The 18,948-nt window shown below is 35.3% G+C and overlaps 1 protein-coding gene and 1 pseudogene across 1 annotated transcript; both read left to right on the plus strand.

Moving 5' to 3' along the window:
- The first annotated feature begins 15,305 nt into the window (after nucleotides 1–15,305).
- Nucleotides 15,306–17,026, plus strand: LOC143574686 (calcium-dependent protein kinase 17 pseudogene; annotated as a pseudogene).
- LOC143574681 (calcium-dependent protein kinase 34-like) lies at nucleotides 16,476–18,646 on the plus strand. Its single transcript, XM_077059248.1, has 8 exons — nucleotides 16,476–16,563; nucleotides 16,613–16,756; nucleotides 16,839–16,850; nucleotides 17,065–17,180; nucleotides 17,589–17,756; nucleotides 17,842–17,969; nucleotides 18,053–18,152; nucleotides 18,542–18,646. The coding sequence occupies exons 1-8, from the start codon at nucleotides 16,476–16,478 to the stop codon at nucleotides 18,644–18,646; spliced, it is 861 nt and encodes a 286-aa protein (XP_076915363.1).
- The last annotated feature ends 302 nt before the right edge of the window (nucleotides 18,647–18,948 follow it).

Consider the following 18,948-nt stretch of genomic DNA (forward strand, 5'->3'; position numbering starts at 1 on the left):
TGTTGGACTCAATGGAGTTGCAAGCTTAAACAATTGCTGTATCCAAGGAACTGAGCCCTGATGTTATGGAGTCACTACAGGTGTTTCTATCATTATAGTTTCTATGCTATACTATGAGTGAGATTTTACTGAGTATGCTTGTTTGTTTGTTATAGGTGAGAGTTGGGGATTTGGTAACAAGAAGAAAATCCGGAGCAGCACTGCCACGCAAGGAAGAATCTGTGAGAATCAGCCAAGCGGTGGCGGACCCAGAAACTTTTTTTATGGGGGGTAAAGTTTTTTTAGGAGCCGGTTGTTATGCTTAACGGTAAGCAAATCCAGGGTCGGGGTGGGGCGGGTCAAGTCAAATAAATAAAATAATAAAACTAAGTTAAATTTCAAGTACATAGTAACACTATATTATTCGTCATTAGATATCAATGAAAGAAATACAATATCCATACATTACTCTCTACAATTTCTTATATTTTAAAAGTTGTTAATTACAATATAGCAAATACAACTAACATATATAAACTATTAGTTAACAAATACACACCAACACACATAAAATATATATTTATTCATTTAAATGATTATTGAACTTAGTTTATAAAATGATAAAAGTGTTTATAATAATCGGTTTAAATGGCTAGAGAACCATTAGTGAATGAATTTAGTTTTTTTTTAAGAATAATGAAAATGTATAAAACATTTATATAAACTATAAAATTTGTTTAAATAAAATAAAGAATAATCTTAGTAAGATATAACTAAAAAACAAAATCAAATTGTCGTTATTAAATTAAATTTAAATCCGATTAATAAATAAAAATCGTTAAAAGAGAATAATAAGTTTCAAATTTTACAATATGCAAAGGGCAAATTATAGAAATTAGATTTTCTTTTGAAAGGCTCACATAAATTTAATTGAGTGTGCTTTTTTTAATTTTTACTTTTCTTTCGTGAGAAGAAAGAAGTATTGTTAAATGAAAGAAATTAAAAGTATATGTCAACAGTCAACTCCAATTTTCTCGCTCTTCTCCAATTTTTAAACTCTTTTTTCTTCTTCTTCCTCCTCCTCCTTTTACAATTAAACCTAACACAATTGCAGACATTAATTGGCTAGAAACACTCTAAAATTTGTAAAGTTTGTTTCTATTTTCTCCCGGATCCTCCAGTAATTCTGCTAACGGGGGGCGGTGTCAAAATTTCATGGGGGTGGTTCAAATAAATCACATATATACTTAAAGATGATAAAATTTTAAGGTGGGCGGACGCCCCCTTCTTCACACTATAGGTCCGCCCCTGCAGCCAAGCGGAGAGAGACCGCATCTTAATGACACAAGAACAAACAAATCCCAAGCCCCTGCCCCAGTCCGGTAGCGAGGATGGGAGAGGCATGTTATATTGCGAACTTGATACGGACAACAATGTTCCAAAAAATGCGTTGAGAATATAAGTTAAAAATTGAGCGTTTCCAACACCTGGACGCAGATAAAAAAAGCCGAATGGGATACTATTCGTAGTCTGTAGATGAAGCATAGCAATTAATACCAATGCAAAAATCATATGATAAAGATTATGTTTAGAAGCCCTTGAAGAAATAATGTCCGTTTAGAAAGAAGCGCTATAACTTTGTTGTTTGCATGTTATTTTAAGGAAATTTTCTAATCTTGTGGACGAAAGTTGATGGATATGACATTGTCATTAAATGTAGATTTTCATTTTCAATATTTAGCTTGCTTATTTACAATTTCTACATCTTACTTACAATCATGTTAATAGATGCAACAACTATAGTCATCAAGTAACCGATGACCAAAATGGAACATATTTCATTAGTGAGTTCACTCTTCCACTTTATCAAACGGTTTTTATTTGTATGTCTTAAACTTTTGCTTATGTGCTATTCGATCCTGTTGTATGTTAAACATAATTAAACTCATTTTTTTTTCTATCAAATCCCGTGTATCGCACGTGTTTATAACCTAATAAATAAATAAATAAAATTGTGTGGCTTGCTAAACACTTAAACCATTACCGTTTTGATGGAGAAGTTAGTGAGAGTCCTTATACTTACATGACAGTTCTGTTTTCACTTTTTACTTAAACTACTACACTCAGTCTTAAAGAAATGAGTAATAGTCATTTAAAGTGTATTTTTAGCATATAAACCTAAATAATATCATTGTGGTAATTGTTTCATGTTATGTTTTTATTATTATGAGAAAGCGGGGAAGGATGTGATAAAAGATGAAAACAAAACGTTTTGTACCAGACATATGGAGTACAGAAAAAACTGGATCAAAAGTGTATCTTTTAATAGGCTAAGTATACCCATATTTAGATATATTAAGTAAAACTTTCTTCAATGCAACATGGATTAGAAGTTTTATACTTATTGTTGATGAAGTAGAACCAACAGAAGCAAGTAAGAAGAAAAAGAAGAGTTTGACATATTAATTAAGTATTAGAGAGATCATGGAGAGATTTTGATGAAGAAATCATATACTTTCATTCAATGTACGTACGTTAACAATTTAAATACATGAACAAATATACACAAATAGTTGAGAAGATACAGGAGAATAACTAGGAGTCTACAACACATATTAACTAATTTGAAATAATTAAAATGTACATGAGATTGAGGAGGGAGATCATGTTTTCTGCCGTTGATGCTTTGCTAAATAATTAATACATGTAAAGTTTGAATCTTTATTTATAAAATAGGTTGCGCATATGAAAAGAGAGTTTTTGGGTGGAAAATGTATTTACAATGATTTATGAAGTTGGATATTTCTCTGTTATTCTAGTATAGCATTCTTAACCCATCCCCTAAAGTTCACGATATGAGAAGATAATTTTTCTAGGTTGGAGGTCAAATTATAAATTCTTCTTCCTGACTATCATCAACAAAGAGAGGTTATCTTGCTATACCAGAATGTTCTACCACTTGTTTGCAGAGTCATAAGGCCAGTTGAAAATTGCAAATATTGAGGAGTTGAATATACCCAAGACAAAATATCAGTCTTGAATAAGATTGTAAGATTGCGAAAAAGATCTTTGCGATGGATCTTTAGTCGTTGATACTTCCTATCAAATGGTATAATTTGATTAACATAATTTGAGATTGAAAATTAGTCACTGATCATTTCCTACATTAAAAGGCATTTAAGACTGAATATCAGTTTTGAATTCATCATGTTTTGTTGAAAGTAATAAGGACTGATATTCAGTCCTATACATTCCCTCATAAATTAATAGAGACTAAAAATTAGTCTTTAAGAAAATTTCCCCATTAATCCATTACAGAGAAATATATTTGAGATTGAAATTTAGTCTTTAATAAGGTGTCTAAATATTAGCGAGTGATTATTAGTCACTAAAATATGTTGTGTAAAAATCAGTCCCTAATGCATCAACAACTAAAAAAAAGTCCCAAATACCAAGTATTTGAGACTAAAACACAAGTCCTTAATAGTTTAGTCCTAGTCTCTAATATGTTCCTTCTAGGTTGGAGACTCATTATCAGTCACCATACATTTAAGTAATTTTTTAGTACATATTTGAGACTGAAATTCAGCCGTTAATAAATTTTCACAACAACCTTATATTTCCTAAACACATTTGGGACTGAAATTTAGTCTTAGATAAGGTGTCAAAGTATTGGCAACTGATTATCAGTCACTAACATCAGGATATAAAACCCAGTCCCTAATATTATCAGTGACTGATAAAGCAGTCCTAGATACCATGTATTCGAGACTGATATATTAGTCCCTGAAAATTTAGTCCTTGATGGCCACTTTTCTTGCAGTGGTGGCGGAGCCACACTATCACCACCGGGTTCGGCCGAACCCGGTCCTTTTTCGGTTTTATATATAACATATAGTGTTGAATTAACGATTGAACCCATTCTTTTTCTGCGTGCGAACCCATTATCGTTTTAAAAAAGTATATTCAAACCCATTAATAATAAATAGTTTAGTTAGTTAACAAATAAAAACATCAGCCATCGACTCAACAACCGATCAACTTTTTTCTTCGTCGTTCGCCTCAAGGTTTCAACCATCGCCAACACCCAATACCTGTTGGTCTATCGTTTGAGAAGTGTTTTTCTTCAATGAAGCATGTGAAGTCGTATTTGCATAACCATTTGAGTGACAATTATATAAATGATGCTTGTATTTTTTGTATTGAGAATATGTTCTTTTTCAAAGTCGCGATTGAAGATATTTTTCAAATCATGAAAACACGTAAGGACAAATTATAATATGCAATATCTTTATATTTAATGACTTTGTATTTTATTTAATATTAACGATATATTTTTGTTATGATAGTGATATTGCATTTTATCTATCTAACCGAATGATCAACCCGACCCGACCCGTCCTATTCAGGCGCGAAACTTGACACCGGAAAAAAAAATCAAGCATCAAAATTCCGAATTCATTGGAAAAAGTTTCTGGCTCCGCTAGTGAATGTTGTTCAAATAAGAAATGATAAGTTGATTTGTAACATTATTAATGAACTCAAATATTAAGTTAGAAGCTTAAAATTGGTTTAAATGTGTCTTGTGAGATTATGTGATCAAATCTGGAAGTTTGAATGAAATATGTGTTATAATATGTTTAATTAGTTCATAGGATGATTTGTGTAGATTTATTTGACTTATTTGACTTATCGGTAACTTTAATGGTCGAAAAATCGGCTTTTAAACGTGAACCGATACGACTATTAGGGACAATTTTAGAACATACCCTAAAGTTGTAAGATGCTCATATATAACATAATTTAATATATGGGAAAAGGACAAGATAACAAAACTTAGTCCAAAACGGTTCGTGTCGCGAAAACCGACACGACACGTTAAAAAGTTGCTACTTTAAGAAAATATTAACGAAAATAAAAATAATATATTTTTGCAAAGTAACTTATAATACTAGAAAAATACATATGTAACTAGTATTTTTCAAGATTAAACGTTACATTCTTATGTAACATCCCAATTTTCCCGTTCGGTTATAATAATAAAATATGATAGAATGAGTAGGCTTTTTAGATGGAATTAATTATGGACCAAAAGGGAAAGATGGGCCTTAAGTCCATGGGCTTAAGGGAGTATAAATACCCCTTAAACCCTAATCCTTTCCATCATTATCCATCTCTACACCATAGCCTACACCTTGATAAACACACACAAACATTATCCAAACCCCGAGTCAAGATCCGAAGGCGTAAACCTGAGAATGTTGGTGCTGGAACATCGAGACGAACCAAAACAACATCAAGACTAAACCGTACTCGTAAACCTACTCGTTTAAGGTACGTTTATATCAAGAACTTGTTCGTTTAAGTTCGGATTTAGCCTAACAATCATAGATCTGTTTTTGTATGGTAAAAACGAATCCAACAAAGCTAAACTTACTGAAATTGATTACAGTTTGATAGGCTAATTGTTAGTATGAAGACCCGTAACATATATGCCTAAATCGCACCCCATAAACATGAATATATGGACGAACAAAGGGTTAGGGTTTGTAGGCGCTGTAATTCCGAATCCATTGATACCTAAATCGTGTTATTTGGTTAAGAAACGTAGGTTTAATTGCAGATCTAAGATATGTTGACTATATGGTGTTCTTGACGATTTTGACTTTGACCTTTAAGTCAAAGTCTGGATAAGATGGGTGTGATTCATTAGGAGAAGATAACGAATCAATTAACCCAATTCGTTATGACAAGGTAACGAATTAGTTCACCAATTCGTTATGCCCCAATAACGAATCAGTCTCCCCAGTTCGTTATGATCAGATAACGAATCAAATGATTCGTTACCCACCCAATTCGTTAGGATAACGAATTAGGCCCGCGAACTAAGATAACGAACCAGACTAGCGAATCAGGTCATGAAAGGTGACGAACTAGATTAACGAATCAGCTAAAGAAGGATGACGAATTAGAATGAGACCTGGATAGAGAATTAAAGTGTGATCTGATAACGAATTACACTTAATTCGTTATAGAAAATGAGATGGCGAATTAGATAAATTCGACCCCAGCCAGGAGCTCTGCCCCTTGGACCCTGCTAGGGGCTGCGCCCCTAGAACCCCGTTGCCAGGGGAGCTGCCCCCGGACCCCCGTTCGTTGAGGGTAATAATTAAAATAGAAACGCGATATGGAAAACAATAGTAATCAATACGCATAATTGTTATACAGTTAGCCATGCACAACCAAAGAAAGGAGTAACCATTAATGGAAGAAGTAACCGAGTTCAGGTGAGTTTCTAGCCCCTTTTTCTTGTTATGTTTTCGGGTCTGTGTGCATACTCGATGTGATAGTTAATACACTTACCTTAAGTGGTAAGTGTATGCTTTGTATAATTCATGTATGATGGTTGCTTGACGGTTCGTGAACGATCTTCGGATATTGCATGTACCGCCAGCTGGTAGTTAAAGATATGATTGATATATATGATGTATGAATGATGTATGTACGTTATGTTAGTAGTACGTGAACGATCTTCGGATATTGCACATACTGTCAGGTTATAAATAAGGATATGAATATTAAAAGTAATGTAAGAATGATTGTTTGTCGATGCGTGAACGATTTTCTGATATTGCATGTATTGCCAAGAATAGTGATTGTCTCCTTATATGGATATTAAATAATAAATTATGTATGGAGTTCCCTCTACGGATAATATATATAGTGTTCCTTGAATGGAAAGCGTAGTGTTCCTTTAATGGAAAGCATAGTGTTCCTTTAATGGAAAGCACAATGTTCCTTCTATGAAAATATATAGGATGTTCCTTCTATGGAAGTTTATAGAGTGTCCTTCTATGTAGAATTTATACAGAGTGTCTTTTTATGGAAAATATATAGCATGGGCAATAGCCACGGTACTTTTAATAAATATTAAGTGGCGTTCCTCTTATGGATATTTATACAAGGTTAAGATATTAATATGTATCTTCGGATATGCAAGTATATGTATGTAATTGTATGTATGGTATGAGGTAAGATTAACTAGAACTCACTCAGCGTAGCTGACTTTTAGTATGCACGCAAGTAAATGTGTTTAATGAGCTAGCATGAAGAGGACACATGGAATGTATTGAACGGTTGGCATCTGAAGATGGAAGAAATGATGTTCTAAATGTAATGTTTTATGTTATGCTTTAAGGAAAAGATTAATGTTTTGTATCGAATGATTAAAGTTAACGTTTCCGCGAAAGTTTTTAATTAACTCTGATATTTAGAACTGTGTTTATGAGTAAATCCAACGCTAAACTAGGGCTACCGGGAACGGGGCCTCACATTTTAAACGAAAAAACAAACGCTTCGTTTTTAAACCTGAAACCAACAAAATCGACCAAATCGAAAAAACCGACAAGATTCATTAAAAATAACAAATTAATATTTTCTTAAAAATTTCCAGCAACTGAAACTTTAATATTTTATTTTTTATATATTTGTTTAGCTATTTAAACAATAGTTTACGAAAACCGAACTATTCGTTAATTTAATAGGAAGATGTTTACTTGCTTATGTGCTTGTGTGAACATTAGATTAGGATTAATAAACTTAAAAGATTTTTATAAATTAAAACCAAGTTTTATTAACAAACACGTGTACTAATATAGGACACGAGATTTTGGAACGAAAGCTTTAAACCGTGAGTTTCTTTAAGAACCCCCTCGTTTTTAAATGGATTTGTTTAATTGTTTTATAAATGTTTTTGGGGGAAAAACATATTCTTTATTTATATATTGATTTCATCAACATTTTATTTTACAAACCGTGTTAAACACGGGATGAGTCTAGTTGCTAAATAACTGTTAACCCTAGAAAGGAGCAAATAAATATTGGTAGATCTATCGGGGTGACGCCCCCCACTTCTAATCGCGTTAGGTTAAAAGTGGGTATATTTTGAGTCTGGTACGTATCGAGTTATCAACTATGATAGTCATACGCATGTTGTATTCTTTGCTTGTCTACAACAGCACAATTTGTTTAAAAGATAAAATTTTATTGTTTTGTGATATAATGGCGATAGACCATTATACACGGGATTTATATGATTTTGTTGTGATGTAATCACGATAGATCGTTACACACGGGATTGATACTATTATATAATGACGAGAGATCATTTTATGGATTTTGATACATACATACATACATACATACATACATACATACATACATACATACATACATAGGGAATATTTTGATTGAAAAGGAAAACTCACCAACACAATGTGTTGACAAACGATTTTAATTGCTTTTCAGGTAAATGATGGATTCGTGGTGACCAAGGAAAAGAGGCGGGTCGTTTTTGAATATGGAGAATAATCTGGGATATGTAATAACCGTGTTTTATACAAGTGTAAACTTTAATAATAATAAAATTTCTTTGAAAAGTCAAACTTTGTTTATTATTATATTATACTTTATTATGATTGGCTATCGGCGTCTCTCACAACCCGAACGACTTGGTCAAAAGTCTTCCGCTGCCTAAGTAAGGTTTTTGGGGTGTGACAGACGTTACCATACTGGTGCAATATGTTTGCCCTCACTTTAACGGGAGTTGCCCGCGAGTGGTTCGAAAAGTTACTTGATGGGCAGATTCAGAGTTGGAATGATCTGCTGGCAAAGTTTTCACAACATTTTAGCCAACAAAAAACACATACGGAAGATCGTTCTAAAATTTTGGATGTGGTTTGGCGAGAGAATGAATCTGTGGAAGACTTTATCACTCGTTTTATTAATGAGAGTTTGAATATCGGTGGAATCAGTGAAGTTATGTTAAGAGGTGCCTTTAGGAAAATCGTCTGAAACAAATATTTGATTCGATGTCTGATAGGGCGTGATGGGATGCCTAAGACCTGGGACAAGATTATGTATGCCGCAAAGGTGTTTGCGGCAACATATAAGGTCTTTGGACGTGGCAATCCTAAACACACGGCTAAAGCCCTTTGCGGCAACATATAAGGTCTTTGGACGTGGCAATCCTAAACACACGGCTAAAGCGGGGTTTAGGAATACTCGGCCAAATAAAAAAAGGCAAGGATCTATTTGGTCACGCATTCAACCACTCGCAAAATCTTCTAAACAGCCTGATGCACGAACTTTGATTGGATAGAAGAGAAAAAAGATATGAGTTGCGGGCAAGATGGTCATAAGTGGACTCTTTTATCAAAGACTACGTCTGAAATATTGACAGCTGAGAATGTTGAGTTTAAGAAACCTCAACCCATAATCCGCAGGGAACATTTTAATCCAAACAAACAATGCTTGTTTCATAATGACATTGATCATCATACCGATGATTGTGTAAGTCTGTGGAAGGAAATTGAATCCGCAATTAATTCAGGCAAGTTGGAATACTTGTTGAAGAATGTAAGAAAGAGGGCACACAAACAACCCGCTCGGGTAGATCATGGTCCGCCAAAGAAGTGGGTAAAGGATTTGAACGTCCACATGATCCAAGGAGGAAAACTCTGCGTGTACAAGAGATCCGAGATTGAAGATGATGATTGGAAGGGTGAGCCAGAAGTTTTTCCAAAAGTAAAGGGTGGTCCTTGCATGAAATATGCTTTGATTATTACTGCATTTATCGGTCATTATCAATCTCAATATGTGTTTTTTTGACACGGGAAGTACATCATACAAAATGTATGAGCAATGCTTTTAACAACTTGATGAAGAAGATAAGGCTCAATTGAAACCTATTCATGCACCAGTATCATGTTTTGGTTATGAGGTTATGCATCCTCGAGGTGTAATTTCTTTTCCAGTTACTCTTAATGATGGTAAGGAACTGAGGATGTTGAGCTCTTGGTTCTTTGGCAAGGTCGAAACAGGTTGTGATTCTTGGCAGAGAGGCTATAGGTGATTTTAATGCTAATCCGTCTACTGCGCATGGCGTGGTAGGAGTCCCTACAAGGGCGGGTATGGAAATTATTCAAGTTAGGTGTAATTAGAGAATTAGTTACTTGAAAGCTTGGCTTATCTTCCTTAATCATATTATTCTCAATCATTTCATTCTCAGCAGCTTGGAACATCATCAAGCTTGAAAGTTGGGAAATTAGCCTTTTCTTTGATGAATTTGCTTGCAGTGTACCATTCTCCAAACAATAATGATAACAGCTTCTTGTTTAGATCAAAATATATTATTGCAAGGTCAATAATTCTGATTTCATTGACAATTGCAACAAACCTCTGCAAAACAGATTTCAATCTTTCTCCTTCTTTGAACTTGAATCTATCTAGCTGTTTCTTCAGTTTGTCTTTCTTTACGTCTTTAAGCTCAGTGTTTCCCTCGAACATTTCCATAATGGCATCAAACATATCCTTTGTAGTGGTGTGATGAGTCACACTAGTCAAATGTTCCCAAGATAGACCAAGTTTCATCATGGACAGTGCTCTATCATCTTTGTTTATCATCTGTCTTTCAACAGTTTAATTTTTGTTTATGCCATCAGGGACATATGGTCCATTTTTTTTTATTGAATTTCACATTTCCACATGATTATAACACAGTAGCCTCAAACAGAACATTCCACTTAATATAATTTTATGTTTTAACAATCTTGGAATTTTGTTAGTTGAAACCTCTTGATCATCCACTACTCCAGACATGTTTTTGGTATTTTGAAAAGGTTTCAGAAATGAAAAATTATTTAAAATTTAACAAACTTTTGAATAATGACCAAATCTGTGGATGAAATCCTCGGATCTGATGAATCTGGATGGATAATAATACGATCTAGACACAAAAGGAAAGAAATCAAAGTAAATTTGCGTAAATAACACTTTTAAACCTCAATAAAACAGTACATCTGATAAAAATGAAAAACAAGGCAGCTGACATCACAAATCAATGGAACAGTTGTCAGTTGATGTCACAAATCAATGGAACAGTTGTCAGCTGACGTCATTCTTCATCTTCAAAATCAACAGTTTTCAGCAACAAATCAGAAAAAGTTCTTCACAAATGCAGAGACACAAGCTCTGATACTACTTGTCAGGTCCCCGATTCACTCACTTAAACATACACTAATCAGTCTCGTAACCAACACAAACGGCGGTTACGAATACTGCTTTTGTACAGTATCAATGAATATTAAAGGCGGAATCAATAATACTCAAATTGTTGCTTAATGAACATAAATGTAACAAACACACAAATTAACTAAAAAGATTTCCATTAATACTGGGAAGGATACAATGAAAAACGATTAGGGTTTCTAGGTGGAATTTTTGTATTTGTGGCAGCTTTTCCGTATAAAGATATTCTTTTTAGGAAAGAGACAACCGTCAAATCACATTATTCGCTCTGTGTCCATTGTCATAGACGTGCCCTAAAGTTTCCTTAAATAGGCATGCCCTAACACCTTCTAGAAACCCTAATGATTTATTCTTAACATATTCAAACATATTACAAAGTATTACAAGTGTAAAGAGGTCTTCGAGTAAGCTTATAAGCTTTTGTCCTTGTCGAGCAAACCTTGTAACCATTAAGTGTGCTTGGAATAGTTCTCCGAGTAAGCTTTATTTAGAATATTTCAAGCATACTTCAATCTTCATGATAATATCAAACTTTGCTCGATATATATCCTACGAGCAAACTTGTTCTTCTTGGATCCTTTCTACCTTTTTGTCTTTATCTTATTTAAACAAGTTCAAGTGTGCTGGTGACACTGTAGCTTGCTTGAGGTTGAACCTTGCCTGATAAAAGTCCACTGTTTATTAATAAACCTTGCTCGATTTACAAAAATACTTGGTTTTAGCTTGGTTTAATCAAGAGTTTGTCCTAAAACAAACCTTGCTTGATTTGAATAACAACCTTGCTTGATGAAGTGTAGCTTGCTCGAACTAACACTTAGAAGACTTCAAGAAGATAACCTTGCTCGCAAAGAAAAATACCTTGCTTGAATAAGTTTAAGCTTGCACGAAGGCCTAAGTTTGCTCGGTTTCCATACTTAGCCATTTTCTGATGGAGTTGAGAAGATTCCAATCTTCCTTAGTCATTTTCTTATCCAAACAGCGCCCACCATGGGGTAAGTGGTGCTTTACAAAGTTTACATATTCAAGTTCCAGTTTTCGTGATCACTCACTGCCCTTTAATCATCACCAATGGCATCCCATTTGAAACAGTCATCATCTCTAAGCAAGTCAACTCAACCATTAACTCAATCTACGAGTGTGATGCCACCACCTCCAAGAAGGCATGATAACACCTCAAAAGTCACATCCACCAGCATACTGTTTGCCTGAGTTGAGGATCCCAGGTCAAGTAAGGAAGCAAATGGCAAAGCAACAACATGTTAACAAAGCGTTCCTAGAAGATATCCATAAGTTAAAGTCGGAGAAAGCTAAAGTAGCGGAGCCATTCGTTATCCAGCAGCCTAGGATATTGAACTTTGAAGCCTCAGGATCTAGGGGCAAAAGCAATGAAGACTTCAGCATGTCATGATCCCGAGGGAAGGGCATCGAGGATTTCATTTCCATGAATCCTTCGCCTGAAGTGCAGAATAGTGAATAATATGCCAAAATTGCAGCGACAAGGATCCCCGAAAGGATCCCAAGATTATTGCATAAGGATCCTAATGCCGGTAACACCAGTCATGATCCTATTTTAATTTCTAGCAATGCTGGATTTGTGCAGGATACAGGGATGAATCCTACAATGCTAAAGAGCTACAAACACTGAAGAACAGGATCCCCAACATACCCGGCATAGTTCAACCTATACCGAAAGTGACTGCTGCAATCACCAAGATTTCAATATTTTTTCACCGATATGTGATGCTGACATCCCAAAACGCTTCCAAACTCCCAACATGAAGCTCTATGGAGGATCCTGAAGAACATGTGGCACAATATAATGAAAGGATGGAGATCATACCCATTTTAGCCGATCTAAAGAAAGCATGCTTATGTAAGGGCTTTGGATCAACTCTTACAGGATCATCCTTAAATGGCTACTGAGTGTCCCTCCTAATTCAATTACTTCTTTTGCACATTTAATTAATTTATTCAATAACCAATTTTCTTGTAGTAGGTCATTTGAGATGCTAACTAATGATTTGTACAGGATCACTCCAAAACATGAGGAATATCTTAGATATTATGTTGGCAGTTTAGCAGGGAAGCATTGGACATCCAAATATTGATATTGCTACAACGGTCCAAGCCTTCAAGATGGGATTGAAAAGTGGTTCTCCATTCTTACATTGTTCCACAACTGAAATTTCTAAGCCAACCAAGATACCAAAGTTGTCCGCAAGAACATAACCGGATAAATGGGTTTTAAATCCAAAGTTTCCAGAGCAAACTGTGACACTGGGCCCAACTATTTTAGATATAGTGCGGGCATTTCTAAAGCAATTACTCTCCAAAATTTAGATATCTTTGCATGGAAACCTCGGATATGATGGGTGTGCCAAGGGAGATAGTAGAATATCGGTTGCGTGTGAATCTAGCATTCACGCCTATTGTTCAAAAGAAACGCAAGATGGGTCCAGATCAAACTAAGGCTATGAATGAACATGTCCATGATTTTATTAAGAGGCTAGCTTTAAATCGGTAAGTGGTAGAGTATGTTTGGTCCACTAAAAGGACATCGCTTAATGGTTGGTGTAGACTTCTAATAAATAGTTTCAAAAACATGCTGAACGATTTAGAGACAACTTCTTAATTAGTCAGACCTCTTAAACAACCCCATAGTCAGGTTGAGCTAAGAGGTAATAGTGTAACAACGGACCCTGTCAATTCATCTGGGACAACCAAATATTTTATATTATATACTATATATAATTAAGAACTTTGGTGCCGCAAGTGCCTTATTGAGCCACTTGGCGGCATCGGATTGTTCTGTGAATTTTGTTTTTTAGTTAAGTTACCATAATGAACGTAATGGAAATCGACATTACGTTAATTTTTTTTGTTCCGGTACCAAACAAACCTCATGAAAACTGACCGATATCACACAAACTTGCCATGTCAACGCCCTTGACCGAGAAAGCTCGTGTTTATTTACGCGCAAATTAACCAAACAAATATTATGTGTTTTTTTATTTTAGTTTTAATTTCGATACCGCAACGTACGTAACCGTAACCAACATCCTTTATGTTTTTTTATTTTGGTTTTAATTATGATGTCGTAATGTACGTAACTGTAATCGACCTAATGCAAGTTGACTCACTGCCACAACACTCGGGTTTTGCCTATTCACCGTCACAACGTCAGAGACCGATAACACCCTGGTTTTACCAACGCTCGGAGTTTACCCATCGAAAAAACGACGTCTTAAATATTTTAATTTTTTATGTGTTAATTCGACTGATTTCTTTATTTGGGTTTAATTATTGTACCATTACGAACATAACCAATATTGAGTGAATACATGTGAACTCGTCTCTACAACACTCGTGTTTAACTGACCGAATAGGTATTGTTTTAGATATGTTAATTTTTTTTATAACACGGTATATGAGTGTCGTTACTTTTTTCGGTTTTTTATTTTTAATATGTTAATTTGACGAATTTATTTTTTAGGCTTAGTTACAGTCGTAACAAATGTAGCCAATACCGACCGAATCCGTGGTGAATCACTACTACAATGCCCAAGTTTTTATCGGCTATATTCGCCACACAACGCGCGTGGACATTCAGTGTCGTTATCGTTACAAACTTTATAATAGGTTGGTTTTTAGATATACGGGCGTTTATAGTTTTATGTGTTAATGTACATATTATTATTATTATTTAATTTAGTGTCAGTATCATAATAAACTTAGTCCATACGAACCGAATTTACATTAGTGCACTACCACAATACAACATGTACAAAATATATCCCAATTGCTCAGCGCAACAAACCAGGTAAACACACCAAGTTTACTCTATTTGCTTTATCATATTAGACTTCAACAATATATTTATCTAGTATCTTAATTATCAGTGCCCATATATTTTATGTACGTAGATTATTGTATGTCACATATCAACATGTAAGCAAGTAATTACTTATATGAGAAACACGTGTCATCAATTGGGTTGAGACACATACAATTGGGTTGAATTTTAGGCGTGTTACATCTATGTATAAATCCAACTACATTACCATAATTAAGAAATTAGTGGGCATATGTACATTAAGGGAGGTATATTTTTTAGCAATCTCATTCACACATGAGGTTGTTATTTGTGCTTTAATCAAACAATTCAATAAAAAGCTTTGTTAAAAGTGACCGAACCATACCTCACAAATTAATCCGACAACACTAATCTTATAAAAATAAGTACCTTGATGGATTTCAAAGATTGTTAAATGAGAGTCACAGACATTGATCTTCACAAAACTTTATTTGTAATGAAGGATGTAAACATGATCATCCATAGGAGGTTAATTATATTAATGCAAAAAGAAACACTTTTGAAAGGAAGACAAGATTGAGAGAAAATTTGGAGGCTAGGAAAGCTCAGAGTTATTGTGTGATTAAGAATATTGTTGATGTACTAAAAAAAGAAAGAGAGATGTAGCAAACAAAAGACTGGTTGAAGTTTCCATTCCTACAATCCCTCTCAATGTTTCCTCTGTCTCTAGATTCCCTTTGTAACTCCCTAAACCTTCAGTTTGATCAATCACCGAAAGACCCATCCTCCTTCCTTGTTGCTCTCTCGGTTCCTCCCTCCGACCATCCCAATGGGGAACTGTTGTTCCCAAGCCCAGCCTCAAGATCAATCAGAACCTGAAGCTCAGAAATCCTTAAAAGGCGGAGACACCGCAAACGATCACGAAAACACACCTCCTAAGACGACCGCTCCTGCGCCAGCTAAGACAACCGCCCCTGCCGCTCAGCCTGCAAAGAATGGCAAGCAGTCGCCTATCGGAACAGTCCTGGGCCGCCCCATGGAAGACATTCGATCTCTCTACACCATAGGCAAAGAGCTTGGCAGGGGCCAGTTTGGTGTCACCCATTTATGCACTTGCAAGACTTCAGGAAAGCAGTTTGCTTGCAAAACCTGCTAAGCGGAAACTTGCCAATAAAGAGGACGTTGAGGATGTGAGGAGGGAAGTGCAGATCATGCATCATTTGGCTGGACAGCCTAATATTGTTGAGTTAAAGGGTGCATTTGAGGACAAACACTCGGTGCATTTGGTGATGGAGTTGTGCGCTGGCGGAGAGCTTTTTGACAGAATTATCGCCAAGGGCCATTACACGGAGAGGGCTGCTGCATCGTTGCTCCGGACCATTGTTAGAATCGTTCATACCTGCCATACTATGGGCGTTATTCATAGAGACCTTAAACCTGAAAATTTTCTTCTTTTGAACAAGGAAGAAGATGCTCCCCTTAAAGCTACAGACTTTGGCCTTTCTGTGTTCTACAAACAACGTTAATCTCAAACGAATTCTAACACGCTTGCTCTTTCTTGGTTGAAGAATATTGGCGTAACAGATTAATATAAATGGGATGTTATGTGCCCGGTGGTGGACAAATTAACAATATAGGATTTGCCTTACAACCTCAAAATACAAGCATACTTTTCTGTAACTGTATGCATGAAATTTCATCTTCTCATGTAACCCAGTGACCTCATTGCAGGTGAAGTATTCAAAGACATTGTGGGAAGCGCGTATTATATCGCACCCGAAGTCTTGAAAAGAAAATATGGACCAGAAGTTGATATCTGGAGCATAGGGGTCATGTTATATATTCTTCTAAGTGGAGTTCCTCCTTTCTGGGCAGGTGATTTTTTAATTCTTTAACTCTATAAGGATTAATATTCAATGAAGAGTTTGCTTATACGTGATATATTATGTGATTACAGAATCTGAACATGGTATATTTAATGCAATATTGCGCGGGTACATTGATTTCACGAGTGATCCTTGACCTTCGATATCTCCTCAGGCGAAGGATCTTGTAAAGAAGATGTTAACTTCAGATCCAAAGAATAGGCTGACTGCCCATCAAGTTCTTTGTACGTACTTATTAAAGCATGTAAATTACCGCGATGACGGGCAGATTCATAAATTTTTCCTATGTTTTTTCAGCTCATCCCTGGATTGTGGAAGATGGAGAGGCACCTGATAAACCACTTGGCAATGCTGTTCTTGGCAGGCTAAAACAATTTAAAGCTATGAATAATTTTAAAAAAGTTGCACTTCGGGTACGTACAAGATCATTATCTCACAAATATCTCTAGATAATCGTTAGACCGTCTCCAAGCCAAACCCCTCGAAGGCACCCATAAACGGGCCTAATCTGCTTCCACGTATCTCATTCTTAAAAAAATACCCTTACATTTTCATGGCATTACCACTTTTTACATGTATATATTTTCTAATAATCAAAGTGTTTTTTTACACCAAATCAAGCTATTTATTAAAAAAATATGTAATAACTTGAACACCCGCCCTTGCTCGGCAGGGCTGCAAGGGTCCCTTGGAGAAGGTCTTGCCATGCACCAGTTTATGTGTCTTGATATGAAGGGATGGCAATTCTCTTCTTAATTAACTTGACTTGAGGAATCATACGTACATCTGATTTCAATATTGTGTTTTGGAATATTGAGCAGGTGATTGCAGGATGTCTTTCTGAGGAAGAAATCATGGGACTTAAAAAGATGTTCAAAGGCATGGATTCTGATAACAGTGGAACAATAACACTTGAGGAACTGAAACAGGGACTATCTAAGCAAGGGACAAGACTATCTGAATCTGAAGTCAAACAATTGCTGGAAGCTGTAAGACAACCAAATAACATTATCAGATTGATTTTCTTAATCGGTCCAAAAGCTTATTAATCTGTTCCTTGGAAAATGTTAACAGGCTGATGCAGATGGGAACGGAACCATAGACTATGAAGAGTTCATAACAGCAACAATGCATCTGAATAGAATGGATAGAGAAGATCATCTGTACACTGCATTCCAGTACTTTGATAAAGATAATAGCGGGTACATACACCGCCGATATTAGGTTTGATATTCTAGAAAACAGTCGTTTGTAGTCCATAACGGGCCGGTTTCTTTATTGGCAGGTACATTACTATAGAAGAACTTGAGCGTGCTTTACATGATTATGGAATGACTGATGACAGGGACATAAAGGAAGTTATATCTGATGTTGACTCAGATCATGTGAGTAACTCAAAAACTGTTAAAGCTTGTTTTGCAAAGAAGCATATATGTACTCACACATATACATATACACACACACATATATATACACATACATATATTCAAGTATCTTAAACTGTCTAAAATGCACGCAATTGTGATTTTTTAAGTAATAACTTAAATTGATAAAAATATAAATAAAATAGAATCTAACATTTTTTAAATTTTTAAAGAATGATATGATCATATTTTGAGCAGCTTAAGACTTTAGGGACTTTAGCATATAAAAAATAAGTTTTGTGACATTTTAATGTACTTTTCGCAAAATAAACAGATTAATACTGCAACTGCCACCTTTTAGGATGACTATCTTGTTGATAATATATTTGCCCTAAATATTAACTTTGCAGGATGGCCGGATAAACTACAATGAGTTTGCGGCGATGATGAGAACAAAAACCCAAGCGGACACAATGAATCCCAAGAAACTAAGACAATCATTTGTCGCTAAATGATAGTTGCTAGCGAGTTTTGCGTAAGCATGTTCGTAGAGGATGAAAGGAAGGGAGGAGCATGATATGCATATGAATCCAAGTTGGGATATATAGCTGAGGTAACAAGAGTTGAATCTGGTCTAGAGAAAATAGAACCGGTGAGGATATTTGTTGCATTTGGAGACTACTGAACACCAATTGTTAAGGGTATTCGGGTTGGGTTAGATAATACGTTCAAATGTGCATGTACAGGATATAGAATCAACTGTATGTCTTGCTGATATTTTTGCAATCGTTTGGAATATTGTTTAACATGTTTACAC

This window comes from Bidens hawaiensis, unplaced genomic scaffold, assembly GCF_021521415.1.
Source record: "Bidens hawaiensis isolate Kalapana, Puna unplaced genomic scaffold, B.hawaiensis_p1.1 tig00027082_1, whole genome shotgun sequence".
In the NCBI taxonomy this organism is placed as follows: Eukaryota; Viridiplantae; Streptophyta; class Magnoliopsida; order Asterales; family Asteraceae; genus Bidens; species Bidens hawaiensis.

Bases quoted from the DNA above. Each gene is read 5' to 3' on its own strand.
- LOC143574681 (XM_077059248.1), top strand. From the start codon at position 16,476: ATGGGATGTTATGTGCCCGGTGGTGGACAAATTAACAATATAGGATTT. The intron at 16,564-16,612 runs GTATGCATGAAA...ACCTCATTGCAG, and splicing joins AAGCATACTTTTCTGTAACT to GTGAAGTATTCAAAGACATT. The intron at 18,153-18,541 runs GTGAGTAACTCA...TTAACTTTGCAG, and splicing joins CTGATGTTGACTCAGATCAT to GATGGCCGGATAAACTACAA.